At 43.7% G+C, this 14,444-nt stretch overlaps 1 protein-coding gene across 2 annotated transcripts in view; it reads right to left on the bottom strand.

Annotated features, from left to right (window-relative positions):
• SNX9 (sorting nexin 9) overlaps nt 1–14,444 on the bottom strand; it is an 87,251-nt gene that overhangs the window by 11,987 nt on the left and 60,820 nt on the right. For both annotated transcript variants that reach the window (XM_053913622.2, XM_053913623.2), the window contains exons 10-12: nt 6,839–6,969; nt 2,207–2,310; nt 677–780 (exon numbers count right to left, since the gene is read on the bottom strand). In XM_053913622.2, the coding sequence (XP_053769597.1) occupies nt 677–780; nt 2,207–2,310; nt 6,839–6,969 (339 nt within the window). The remainder of the gene's footprint in view (nt 1–676; nt 781–2,206; nt 2,311–6,838; nt 6,970–14,444) is intronic.

Here is a 14,444-nt window from a genome sequence, read left to right as displayed (position 1 = left end):
TGTGGCCATCAGAGACACCTGTGTGACCGCCAGTGCTGTGGGGCCTGACCTCCGTCCGGAGCCTCTGCAACAGGGCGGATGCTGGGGCCAGGGCCTGCAGCCAGACACCTGTTTCTAGCCTGGGCTACCTGCCCCCAGGGCTGCGTGGTTCTGGGGAACACAGGAAACCTGGTTCCGTGGAATGACAGCCCACAGATGAAGGGAAGTGGGGGGACAAGAAGCCCTCGAGGATGTGGAAACAGCAGGCAGGGAGCCGTGGCTGACGGTGACACGTGCCCCTCAGCAGTGCTCCCAGGAGGATCTGTCTTAGGTTTTCTACCACTTATGTCGGTTTTTCCTAGAAAATCAGAGCCTTAGTCACATCAACCAACGTCTTACCAATGGATGAAGATTAAGAGGTAAAATCATGAGATTAAAAATAACCACAAGCATTCTGTATACATGCAGAAAAGAGTAATTTTCCATGGACTACAACACCCCAAAGTACTATTTAGGCAAACATGGTGTTTTTTGATGAGAGTTCCTGACTGGCTTAGTTTGACCCCACCATCCGTTACTTAACTCGGACTGAGGAGCGTGGTTCACTGAGAACCCGGGGTCCCCCCGCCCTGTGACGATGGCCACACAGCGGCCCCTGCCCGGCCCCCGCAGACCAGCGGGCAGGCGGCGCACTCACGTCCTGTGCATCGCTTCCAGTGCTCCTGCCCCACGGTCAGCAGCTCCTTCACGCCGTCGTCCATGGCCTTGGTGAATTTACCGACGGCGTCGCACTTCTGCTCTCTGTGGGGTGACAACACAACATTTCTGGGCTGAGCTACCAATGCCCAGCGTCGGGCGTGGGAGGAGCACCACCGATGTGGCGGGGAAGCTGCCTGGAACGGAACCACAGGCCCTTGTTTTCTTGTCTTATAGCAACTGCTCTTTAAGTAGATTAGCATTAGAACGGGCTTGATCCAGGTTTTTAAAGAAATACTTAGCAACGTGTCATATTTTACTCTGCTTCCTTTCCCCCTCAATTGCTTTTGAATGGTAAATAAAATTATTCTAAAAAAATCCTCATTTCTTGAATATTTTATTTAGTGAAATTCAATCATAGGAGGTACCCTCGAACCTACGAAACAGTAACATGGCTTGCTAATGGTAGGTACTCATTCTTCCCAACAGCGAGTCACAGAAAATAACCCGGATGCACAACCATCCAAGGCAGCGATTTTCAACCAGTGCGCCACAGGAATTTTTAAAACATGCAGTACCCGACTATTTAGTCAGGGGTACTGACCTCTTTTCCCTTAGACTATCAAATAAAAAAAATGACAACAGCTAACACAATAGCCATTTGATGTAAATTAATAAAAATTACACCTATAATCTGTCAGATCAGGAGAAAAAGTATTGTTTTTGGAGTGCTGCAGAGTTTTAGTAATTAGTTTATGTGAGCCACGAGATGACGAAGGTTGAAAATCGCTGGTCTAAAGTGGTACTGAATGTATCAGTTCTTTAAGGATGTAAAAAGTATTTACCAACCTGAAAAAAAAATCATCACTATAATGCTCTTAGATTAAAAAAAAAAAAAAGATTATAAAGGAGAATGGTCCTTTTTGTTTAAACAATTCTTCCTTCAGGTACATACGTAGAGAGAAGGGTTTGGAAGACTACATCTAAACCCTGATTTTCTCTCTGGGTAGTTGGAAGACTGTTTTTTTTTTTTCCTTGTTTATATTTTTGGTAACACGTAAGCAATGATTTTACAAGAAAAAGTTTCTTAAAATAAACCCCAAGACTTTCTGTTAGTCCTTATATAGGAAAGAAACTACTCCAGATTTTCAACCAAGCCTACATTAAAAAAAAAAAAAATGCCGTGATTAAAAACAACAGAAAAAGACCCCGGAGGAGCAGGTCAGAGACTGTTCCCTTCCGGGCAGCTCTGCTCCACCGCACCTTGCTGGGAATAAGGAGCGGCCACTGCGTCAGCTCTGAAATCACGGACTTCAACGTAAAAAAGGAGGCAGACCTTCCTCTGGGTTCTGGCTGGAAAGAAGTGCTTTCATGCACTGGTGACACTTTCCTTGTCCTTGGACTATGAGCCCCGCTCATTTCCTACACTCAGTCAGACAGTCTGGGTTCCACGCCGGCCGTGCAGGCCAGGCCGGGGGCCAAAGGAGGCGGACACCGTGGAGGAGAAGGCAAGCTTGGCAGTATCTCTTACACTTCTGTCAGGTCCAAGTCAGGGGCCTCTGGTTCCATGGTGGAGAATATCATAACGCCCACCAGCTCATCCTTCTCGGCCTTCCTCTTCCCAGTCTTCCACTCCTGCAAACGGGAGAGCCATGAGTGAAGTGCTGAGAGCAGGGCCACACCCGTCTTGCTAAGTTCCCCAGCAGATGCGGCTCACCGATCATCTGCCTTGCTCCTTCTCAGGGAGCGGCAGGTCCCACGCCAGCCCCTCTGCGCCGTGGGCCAATGCCCCCACACCTCACACATCACCCCGCACATGAGCAGGGCTCCTGCGCAGCACGCTCCCTACAAGCCAAGTCCTTTCTGGGTGAGGTGACCCTGGCATGGTTCCTTTCCCAAGAGCTACCAATCCAAACACAGTGAGCAGAAACACCCTAAGAACTGTGACCAAGTGCCTCAAATTTTTAGGTTGTTTAGTTCTAAAAAAAAAGTTAAAGCTTTTCTAAAATACAAGCTATGAGCACATATTGTGAGGCAGTTTTAAAATCCTACTACTGTAAGATGCATATAACACACAGACACAGAAAAGTGCCCAGTGCAAAAGCAGCCAGTGCAAGGAATTCTCCCGAAGTGAGCACCTGTGTCACCACCAGCAAGATCACCATGGGGAAAGCGCTCGAGTTCCAGAAGCCCCTCATGACTCCCCCACCCTTCCCCCACAAGGTACATCACCCTCTCTTCAATGGTGGTCACTTCCTCACTGTTCTGCAGCATTTACCACCTAGGCATGAGTCCCTAAACTACGGTTTTGCTGGTTTTTTTAAACCAGCCAAGACTCTGTACACACTCTGTGTGTGTGTGTCTGGCTTCTTTTCCCGCATTCACACCACTGATACAGCTGCTCAGTACTCCACTACGCGACTGCTCCCCATTTATTTACCCGTGCTAAGCCTGGCAGTCACTCCTGGCCCCTGCCAAGTTGTGAACGAAGCCGCTGTGTATATAACATATATATCATGTATCATGTATCAGATACATACATGTGCACTGTTAGGTGTAGACCGGGAGTGGAAAATTGCTGATCTTCAGTAGGTAATGTGAAACTGTCTTCCAAATGGTCTCACCAATCCCCACGCCCGCCAGCAGTGCGAGAGCCCAGCGGCAACTCCTCCCACCGAGAGGAAACTCGATCGGGCAGTTTCTGGTGCCTGTGCAGTGGTGTTCACTGAGGCTTCAATGTGCATTTCCTTGATTATTGATGAGATTAAGTACTTTTTAAAATACCTTTGTTGAGGATTCAGATACTTTCTTCTGGAAAGTACATTACCAAATCTACATTTTTTTTTTTTTTTTACTGGGATGACTGTCTTATCTTTTTGTGTGGGTTTTCATATATTCTAAAATCCAGCCATTGGTTGGTTATATATGTTCATATCCTTGTTTTTCACTTGTAATGGCTTCTGTTGATAAATGGAAGTTCTTAATTTTTTAAAAAAGATTTTATTTATATTTAGAGAGAGGGGAAGGGAGGGAGAGAGGGAAAGAAACATCGATGTGTGGTTGCCTCTTGTGTGCCCCCTACTGGTGATCTGGCCCACAACCCAGGCATGCTCCCTCACTAGGGATTGAACCGGGGCCGGGGGGGGGGTGACCCCTTGGTTTGAAGGCCAGAACTCAACCCACTGAGCCACAGCAGTCAGGGCAGAAATTCTTAATTTTAATGTAGTCTAATTTTCCAGTCTGTTCCTATGTGATTAGTCATTTTTGTGTCTTATTTCAGAAACCCTACCCTATCGTAGGGAAATGAAGATACACTCCCATGTTTCCTTCTAGAAGCTTTATTGTGTTGCCTTTCACAGTTAGACCTAAGAATGATCTGGAATTGATTTTTAAAAAACTTTATACATTGGAAACTTCCAAACATATACAAAGGTAGAAAGGAAAGTATAATAACCCCCTCCAGACTTAGCCCTCAACAATGACAAAATTTTGACAATTTTATTTACTCTATTCTACCTGTTTTTCTTACTTATTTAAATGGCAATCTCAGACATAATATCATTTCACCTATAAATACTACGTTATGTATCTTTCACAGATAAGGCCATGTTTTCAAAGCGTAACCACAATGCCAGTATCCGCCCTAACAAGATCAACAGTACATTATGATGGGGTGGTGCCCAGACTTCATTTTCCCCAGTGGCGCCCCCTAACGGACCCAGCACCATTTCTTGAAAGGACTGTCCCTCCCCCATTGTACTCAGCATCGTCTGTGGCACAGAGCAAGTGTCCATTCTGTTCCATTCTGCTGGTCTGTTTATCTTTATGCCACTGCCTTGCTTTTGAAATTCTTCTAGCTTCACAGGAAGTCTTGCTAGGCAGTGAAGACCTCCTCCCACTTCCTCCTTTCCCAAGAAGACCTGGCTTTGCCTAGTGCTTTGCTTTCTACACAGGACACCTTTACTGTCCTTCAGCCCATCAGAGAGACAGTGATACTGGGACATTATTTTCTTCTTCTATTTTTCTCAACAATATATCACAGTTTTTTATGTGTATCTTTGTAAATGTTCTTGTATTTACTCCTAGGTATTTTTCATGCTATTGTAAATGACAGTTTAGAGTTTAAACCATAGACTTTCACTTTCTGTTTATTGCCAATATAGAGATATGCAATGTCTCCTATCCAGCTACCTTACTAACACTTATTTCTAATAATTTTTCTGTAGATTCACTGGAATTTTCAGTGTCCATTCATCTACATGAGCTATCACTGGCCACAAAAATCACAGTTTTTATTGATTATCTTGTTTTACACTGTCATTCGGCAGGTGATGAAATCATGGCCTGAAGACTTTAAATGCCGAGCCAGGACCCAGAGGAAGTTACACAGAGAGCCAAGACTGGAGCTCAGGAGCCCTGGCTCCTCTGTCGTTTATGTCACTTCTATGGTAAAGTGATCAATCTTTCAAGGTGGAAGTCATTAAAAAACAAAAATCTAGATTATTATTTTTAAAAGATTTTATTTATTTATTTATTTATTTATTTATTTATTTATTTATTTATTTATTTATTTATAGAGAGTGGAAAGGGGGGAGAAAGAGGAGAGAAACATCAGTGTGTGGCTGCCTCTCAAATGCCCCCTACTGGGGACCTGGCCCGCAACTCAGGCATGTGACCTGACTAGGAATCGAACCAGCAACCCTTTCGTTTGCAGGCTGGTGCTCAATCCACTGAGCCACACCAGTCAGGGCTAGATTATTATTTTTAATAATATTCTGCATAAAACATGACCTTTAGAAGTAAGTGTTTTCTAAAAATAAGTGTTTTGGCAAATCCTTGCCAAAGCCATCAAATAAACTCTTGTTAAAGTCCTGTGAGTCACCAGGAAGGCAACAACCTTGGAGGGCGCTTCTGTAACTACAAAGTAACAAAACTGATTTACATAACACAAAGAACCCAATATAGCTGTGTGACATACTGTGACCAAATAGCACATCCTACCAAAAAACTAGCGTCTTCCGGAGCAGTCTGTAGGCTAGAACTATGGTAGGTACAAATTCACAGAGAAATGCTGAAACACCTCATTGTTTTCCAATCCCCAACCTGGGTACACACCACATGCTCGAATGAGCCTGTCAGCTCTAGAAGCAGTAACTGAGAGTAAGGCCCGAGTATTTAGATTATGTCAAGTGTATGCATATGTCTATAAAAACACACAGCCCTAATATTTAGGCTTACTATTGTAGATGTAGTCACTTTAAGTAAGAAAAAGTACTCTGAGGAAATTTAGCAAAAAAGTGTATCTGTCTGAAAGGTTCAACAAGGTATGCAATATTCTATTATTTGATCAAACACAAAAACCATCTCATGACTGTTTTTCTAGGATCATAATTTATGTTGTATTTGGTGGCATCTGAGCTAACTTATGCTTTTATTCTTATTTTCCAAGATATGTAATAATTGTTATGAGAGAAACCATAGAGAAAACACACTTAGAGAAGATACTGTAAAGAGTGTATTAAAAGCTTATTGAGAGAGAAAACTATTTTCTCAGACAATAATGAGATGTCCAACTGTCAACGTTCTCTTGATTATCAAAGAAGGACAGATGACCATTGGCGAAAAAAGAAAAAAGAAAGAAAAAAGAAAAAAGACTGCCCACAGGCAGAGGTCAGCATTTAGTCTGGACTCACAACTACAGTTCTGGAAAAACAACTTTGCTTTGAGAAGAATGGTTCAATTCCGAATCTACTTTTCCTTTCAAAATGCATTACCTTGTAAGGTCGAGATGTGATCATAAAAAATCATTCATTCTATTTCCCTCACTTCACACTGAGAACACCCTGCATAGCTTGGGGTCGAACCTCTTTTGTTTTTAAAGCGCCTAGGAACAAATGCCCCAAGTAGCACGTCCTTCACCCTGTGCGCCGACTCTGGACCAACCTGTTCCCCGCTGACGGAAAACCTTCCTGGCGAGCAGGTCTTTCATCCTTTGGGACTAACTGCCTACAGCTGCGATTTCGGTTCCTGTCCCCTGGTTGTCTTTGGAGGAAAGGAGGAATACCCAACCAACCAACATGATTCCAGCTCTTTTCAGACATAAAACTGTTGTGAATGTCACATTCTTAACCAACACTGAGCCTGTCATAATCAAATATCCTACCTTTTCATCCCGGAAATTTAGAAACTGCTGGAAAACCTCACTTTCTGAGATCACCGGATGGCGGCACATCCTGGTCATCCACGCCTGAAGCCTCTCCATGCGCATTTTGATGAATTCTTCCTCAAAGCGACCTGCAAGGAACGCGTCGAGAATGATGCACCACTTAGTCTAAAACGAATTACTGTTACCACAGCTGAGAGCCGTTGATATAGCTACTGGCTACTTGGTAGAGTTATTTAGTAAACCATAAACCACGGTAATTTGTCACCAACCTAAGGCCAAGCAACACAGCGACGGCTCAAAGACCCACAGGAACGATGCGGCAGGCTTTTCAGTTTAAACAAGTAAGAGTGAAATTCCAATGTGACCAATTGACAAACCTTTAATTGTGACAAGAATACTATAGCCTCAAACTGCTACTTTCTTCAAGGATCCCTAGAGTACTTATGAATTTAGCAGTTAGTCTTATTTCAATAGGAAAAACTTTTTCTTTCTTATAAAGTAATATGTGGCCATAATAAGCCCTATAGGCAAGTAAGGGGTGATATACTTGAATTTAACAAGTATTTCTTACAAAGTACATGAAATTTCTGTATTTATAAAAATGTGACCAAGTGCAATATAATCTCAGATATACAAATTTATTAAATTTAGTATTTATGCAAAGTAACTCAGGGCTATAGATTTTTTCACTTTGTTTTATCAATTACTTAAAATGAAAAGAGAAAAAGCAATTTTTCCAAGAATGCAATAACGAAAGCTGCTACTCTAGAACTTATGACCATCCTAAAACAGCTTAATATATCATATTTCTGTTTAAAAAGTAGAACGTGAGCTTCCCAAGACTGACACGCTGAACACCAAGTGAACACTGAGGCTTTTACAGGCCTACCATCCAAAGTCACCATCAGCTAAAAGGCTTCTAGAGATGGAAATTCCAGCCACAGTCGAGTGAGGCAATCGGCCAATCTAGTCCTCACAAAATAACTTGAAACCCAGACAAAACATCAGTGCTCTGGAAATCAGCTGCAGGCAAACAGCCCTGTGAGAAGTGTTTCTGTTTGCAAAACTGCTAAGCGTCAGGCACGCACAGTGGAAATCTGTGGCATTCCGGCTGGCGGCAGGTCCTGTCTCCCCACCCCCAGCCTCCCTACCCTCTACCTGGTGGACACGGGGGTCTGCCACGGTGGTGCAGGCTGCGAAGACTGGCAGCTGCGGCTTTCCTAGAGAAGAAAGAGCCTCCCCTGACCTGGAGTGGTGGGAGACGCCCACGTTTAGCGGGGCAGTGACCACCCAGAGGCTGGTGAACAGGGCATGCCAGCAGCTCCCCTAGCCAAGGTGACATGGTTGAGCCAGAACATGCCAGGCTGAGGCAGAAACAGTGGAAATGTGATGGGGCGTGAGCCAGGCACACACGGCTGGCCAACTCTGAGGCTCACGCACGTAAAGGAGACACAAAGGGGCCTCGAGAAAGTAGAAACCAGGGCTAACGTGAAAACAACTGGAGCTCTGAGCGTGCTCCCCTGCTCACACACAAGTCCACTGGCAGGGAACAGAGCCTGAACAGCCTGAGGGGGGTGCACCCCCAGTACTCACAGACCCAGGTGAGCCCTAGGAAGCCAAATTTGAAATAATAATAGTTAAGCTGCAGGAGAGACAAATTTCAGAAATTTAGCCCAGACAAGTTACTTATAAAACAAACAAACAAACAAACATAAAGCAGAAACAACAACCTTCAGAGAGAAAAATCAGAATCCAGAATTGCTAAAATATATTCTCTAAAATGTTCATGTTCAACAAAAAATTAAGAGATTGCCAAGTATGATCCATACTGAGGGAAAAAGCAGTCAACAGAAACTGCCTCTAAGTGCTGCCGGATGTCGAACTGAGCAAACAAAACCAAAACAGCAGACAAAGAAGCTTCTATAAATATTTTCAAAGAACTCGAGGAAGCCATGTCAAAAACATTAAAGAAAAGTTTGACAAGGAATCAACAAAGAAAGATTCTTAAGATAGAAATTATATAAAAAAGAATCAAATGAAAACTTTAAAGCTGAAAATACAGTAACTGACGTTAAAAATTCACTGTAGCCCTGGCTGGTGTGGCTCAGTGGATTGAGTGCCCTCCTGCAAACCAAAGGGTGGCGGGTTCGATTCCCAGTCAGGGCACATGCCTGGGTTGCGGGTCTGGTCCCCAGTAGGGGGCACATGAGAGGCAACCACACCTTGATGTTTCTTTCCCTCTCTGCTTCCCTCCCTTCCCCTCTGTCTAAAAATAAATATAACCTTAAAAAAAATTCACTGTAAGGGTTTAACAGCTGATTCAAAAAGGCAGAAAAATGAATGAATCTGAAAACAAATAAACAGAAGTTATTTAATCTGAAGAACAGAGCCTCAGAAAAATCAAGCACACCAAAATAACTTGTGGTAGGAAACCCCAAAGGAGAAGAGAAAGAAGAAAAAATACTCAAAGAAATAATGTGGAAAAATTTCCCAAATTTGATGGGAAACGTTAATTTACACTTCCAAGAAGCTCAATAAACCCTTTGTAGGATCAATATAAAGTATCCACACCAAGATACAGCCCAATCAAACTGCTAGAAGATAAGAACAAAACAAAACATTTTGAAAGCAGGAAGTGAAAAGCGATCCATCATGGACAGTGGGGTGAACATGCATGTGCGTATTTGCGTGACCAACAGAACAGACTGATTTGTTGTCCGACACCAGGGAGGTCGGCCGGCAATGGAGAGGCACATTCACCACAATGAAAGAAAACTGTCAGACGCGACTCTACACCCAGTAAACTTACCCTTCACAAATAAAGGCAAAATAAAGACACTCCCAGATAAACAGAGTGTGACAGAGTTCACTGAGAGCTGACCCGAATGAATGACAAGAAATAGTAAAGAAGTTCTTCAGGCTAACAGGGTATTATCCCAGGCTAAGAGGAAATTACCTAAAACTACAAGGAGAAATGAAGAGCACCAAAAACACATGGGTTAATATAAAAGACTCTGTAGACACATTTTTCTAATTGTTTCACTTAACTTCTTTAAAGGTCCTAAGAATGTAGAAAGCAGTAATTATCACACTATACTGTTGGATTAATAACATACTTAGAAAAATGTATGATTTATATATGACGATAATAGCATAGAAAAAGGGAAGAGAATGAAACTGTATTTCAGGGAGTTCCTATTAATTTTATTACAATTAAGTTAATAGTAATATGAAATGCACTGTTGGGTTACAAAATAATGTATATTATAACCACTAAGGCAACTAATAAGAAAATAACTTAAAAACTTAGTTTTGAAAACGAGAGAAACTGGGCTCGGTTGGCCAGAGTGCCATCCTGTACACCACAGGGCTGCAGGCTGAGGCCCAGTCAGGGCGCACACCTAGGCTGCAGTGCCTGTGGGAGGCAACTGGTGGACGTTTTGCCCTCCCTCCCTCCTTCCCCTCCTTCCTTCCTCTCTAAAGATCAATAAACACACCCTTGGGTGGGGGCAAAAAATTTTTTTTTAAATGGGAGGAATTAAAATAGCACATGAGAAAGTATTTAATATGGCCCTGGCTGGTGTGGCTCAGTGGATTGAGTGCCAGCCTGCGGACCAAAGGGTCGCTGGTTCAATTCCCAGTCAGGACACATGCCTGGGTTGTGGGTCAGGTCCCCAGTCAGGAGTGTGTGAAAGGCAACCACACAGTGATGTTTCTCTCCCTCTGTTCTCCCTCCCTTCCCCTCTAAATATAAATAAATAAAATCTTAAAAAAAAGAATTTAATATAAAAGAAAGGCAGTAAAGGAGAAACAGAGGAACAAACAAGACACACACACAAAACAGCAAAATGGCAAATATAAATCTAATTGGGTTAATAATTACATTAACTATAAATGGTCTAAAAACTCCAATCAAATTGCGGATTGTCAGACTTGATAAAAAAGGTCCAATTATGTTGCCAAAAAGAGATATGACTTAGATTCAACAGATTAAAAGTGGAAGGCTGGGAAATGATACGCCATGCAAACAGTAACGTAAGAGAACTGGAGTAGCTATATTAATATCCGACTAAACGACTTTAACAGAGGAAGTTACGAGAGAAGGAGCGACATTTCATAATGATAAAAGGGGCACCATATCAGGAAGATACGACAATTACAAACTTAGTAAGTGACAGAACAGAAAGGAGAAATAAATAGTGTGACAGTAGCAGTCAAAGACATCAATACCCTGTTCTCAGTAACTGTCAGCACAGAAGGACCCTGGCAGGACACAGAAACCCGCACAGCAGTCCCAAGCGACCCGGACTGACTGGCTGGCGAGACAGCCAGAGTGCTCCGCCCGCTGCTGCAGAGCCCAGTCTCCTGAGGCAGGCACGCAACTCTCCCCAGGACGGACCATATGCCAGGTGACAAAAGGGTAAAAAATCACAGAAGGTGTGCTTCTCTGAGTATAACAGAATAAAATTATTTATCAAACAACAAAAATATGTGGAAAATATCCAAGTATTTTGTTAAACAAACATATTTTTAAATAAGCCAAGGGTCAAAGAACTTCATGGGCAATTAGAAAATAGTTTTAACTGAAAGAATTATGAAAATTCAACATACCAAAATTTATGTTAAATCAGCACTTAAAGGACATTTTGTAGCATGTAATGCCTGTAATAAAAAAGAAATCTCAAAACAATAATTTGTTTCCATGTTTAAAAAAGACCTAGGGAAAGAGCAAATTAAATAAAAGGCAGATACAGAGAAATAATAAAAGAGCAAAAAAATAATAAAATAGAAGAGAGAGAAAATCAACAAAGTCAAGAAAATAAAGAGGAGACACTCAGATCACAACCAGGACTGAAGGCGTGGCTATTGCGAGAACAGCTCACGATCAACACCTTCGATGAAACAGGTCAAGTCCGAGAAAGGCCCAGACTACCAAAGCTCGCTGAAGAGGAGCCTGCATAGACCTAGATTTATTTAGGAAATTCACACCGAAAACCTTCTTACAGAGAATACCACAGGCCCAGTTAATCTCAGTGGTGAATTCTATCGAACATTTATGGAAGAGGTAATCTCAGTTCTACACGATCTCTCCCAGAATAAAGGAAAGAGGGGACTACTTCCAAAGTGACCTCACGAGGCCAGCGACACCCGGACAGCAAAGCCAGATGAGGGCATTATTACAAGGTAACCAGACCAACAAACCTCGTGAACACAGGCACAAAACTCCCCAACCGAGTGTCTGCCACTTGAACTCGGCAGCGTGTAAAAAGGAGTGATACGTCACAAGTGAGGTTTGTCCCAGGACCGCAGGCCGACTCCACAGAACCACACGGTCGCCTCCATGGATGGACAAAATACGTCTGGCAAAGCTCAGCATCCATCCACGTGGAAAACTTTCAGCCAGTTAGGAGTCGAAGGGAAGTCCCCTAGTTTGATAAAAGGGCATCTACAAAAACCCTTAAACCTAGTTAGTCCTAGGTAACAGAGAAAGACAGTGCTTTCTGCCTGACCCCGGGGATGAAGCAAAGACGTCTGCTCTCACCATGTCTACTGGATGTCATGCGGGGAGTCTTAGCCAGGTCAGTAAGGCGAAAACAGGAACAAAAGGACGACTGGAAATAACCATCTTAAAACACATTCTGGACTTGCCCTCAGAAATTATGAGTATAACACGCACGGGTTTTCTGAGAAGAGTATCGTCGACCCACGCATCACACACTCGCCACCTAGAAGGCTGGCACTGGGGCAGCCTGATGGGCCCGGCCGGCCCCTCGTGTGGGAGTGCTTCGAGTTCTGCACGCAGTGGGAGCGGAGAGTCAAGCAGTGCACACGCTCAGGCTGCGCACAAACAGTCCCACCCATGGGGAATAAGGTGACACCCCCTTCCGCCCGCCCCCACCTCAGACAGAAAAGACCCACTACATCAGTGTGGACCGGAGCTATGCCGATTCCCCATCATGAATGAGCAAGTGAGTTACACCAAGACCTACTCGTTGGCTGATTCGTATTCTTCCTGAAATTTTCCTGACATAGCTGGTTTATTTCCGAATGATGACTTCAGACGTTATTTTGTGCTTGGTGAGATTTTCATACCAGGTTTCAGAGAATTCGAGAAAAGAGGGGAGGAGGGATTTCCCATTTTTAATGAACCTTACTTAGGTTTTTCACGAAGAATGTGAGTACACCAGTTTTCCACCCAGAAGTAAAACCAGATTCATTCAGTATTATTTCACAAAGAACAAACCTATGAACAACAACAAAAAATGTTCGCTCTAAGTTCTTCACGGACCGATCAGCAGTCCACAGAAATGTCGTGACATCATCGACTCGGCATTCCTTCCATTCTCCAGGGTTTCAGTGAGAGGGACGTTTATATAATGATGATCCTGTGGCCTCACGGGCAGGAGACGGGGGAGAGATAAAGTGGCTTCTGTGCTTTTCCGCTTCCTCGGCACATGTCCCAGTCAGTGAATCAAAGCTCAACTTTCTTCGGATGAGGGGCTTTGCTTTCTGGCTTTCCTAGGACATAACCCTGGCTTCAGGCCTGAACTTTTTTTTTTTTTTTTAAAAGAAACCAACCTTAACATGGGAATAGAACCATGACTCTATGATGCTTTAAAATAGCACTTTGTTATCTAATTTAGAATAAACAATGTATTAAAACCTAAGTGATCTGAGAAATCGCCTTAGCCCTAAAGTAACTCATTAATCCATTCACTTCGACACTCACAGATTGTGCCAATCAAGTTGGTAAAGGAGAGAATAACACTCAGGAAACAAACTGAAATTGGAAAATCGGGAGAAAGGCTGAATCGGGAGACTGAAGTTTTCATGGAAAGAAATCTGCATTTTTAAAAAGAAAGCTGAATTTGAAACAGCAGAATGACAAAAAAGGAGGGACAGTGACTATGTGAACTGGGCACAGAACCACGGGTACAGTGATGCTTCGGAGTGGAAGGAGGCAGCAACGCACACCAGCTGGCCACCCCGACGGGCTTCCGCTCAACTGCGCCCGCTCAGGAGTCGCCCACATGGGGGCAAGGACCTGCTTGCCACGTGGCAATACAGCCCCGGCCCCACACTCCACTCTGCCGTGACAACTTGACACTTCAAAATTAAAAAAAAAAAGAAAATCAAAATCAAAACGACTTTTTAAAAACAAATGTTTTCAACTCCTCAAAAAAACTCAGAGAAACATAAAACATAAAACGTAGTACAAAATGCAGTTTCAGAGAGCACCACTCTCTTACCCTAAGGTCACTAATGCGGACTAAAGAGTAGTGGGTGCACACCTCTTCATGCACCAGAGCAGGCGGGGGAGCCAGGCTGCCGTGGCTTCCCGCGCCACCCAGCAGAGCGCGTCTAGCGCCTCTCTGAGCTGAGACAGCACAGTGCAGCCGCCCCGCACGGACGGGGGCACTTCACTGCGGCACCCAAAGCACCTGAAGCGGCTCGGCCATCTGGCTGATGGGGACCGTCAGCTCCTCTTTGAACGGTCCGTCTGGCCTCTCACTGAGTGAGGGTTAAACCCTGGTCCGTCTCGCCTCTCACTGAGTGAGGGTTAAACCCTGTCCGCTCTTCCCTTGTTCACAGGCTCCGTGCT

This window comes from Desmodus rotundus, chromosome 11, assembly GCF_022682495.2.
Source record: "Desmodus rotundus isolate HL8 chromosome 11, HLdesRot8A.1, whole genome shotgun sequence".
Lineage (NCBI taxonomy): Eukaryota > Metazoa > Chordata > Mammalia > Chiroptera > Phyllostomidae > Desmodus > Desmodus rotundus.
This window is presented reverse-complemented; position numbering and strand designations above follow the sequence as displayed.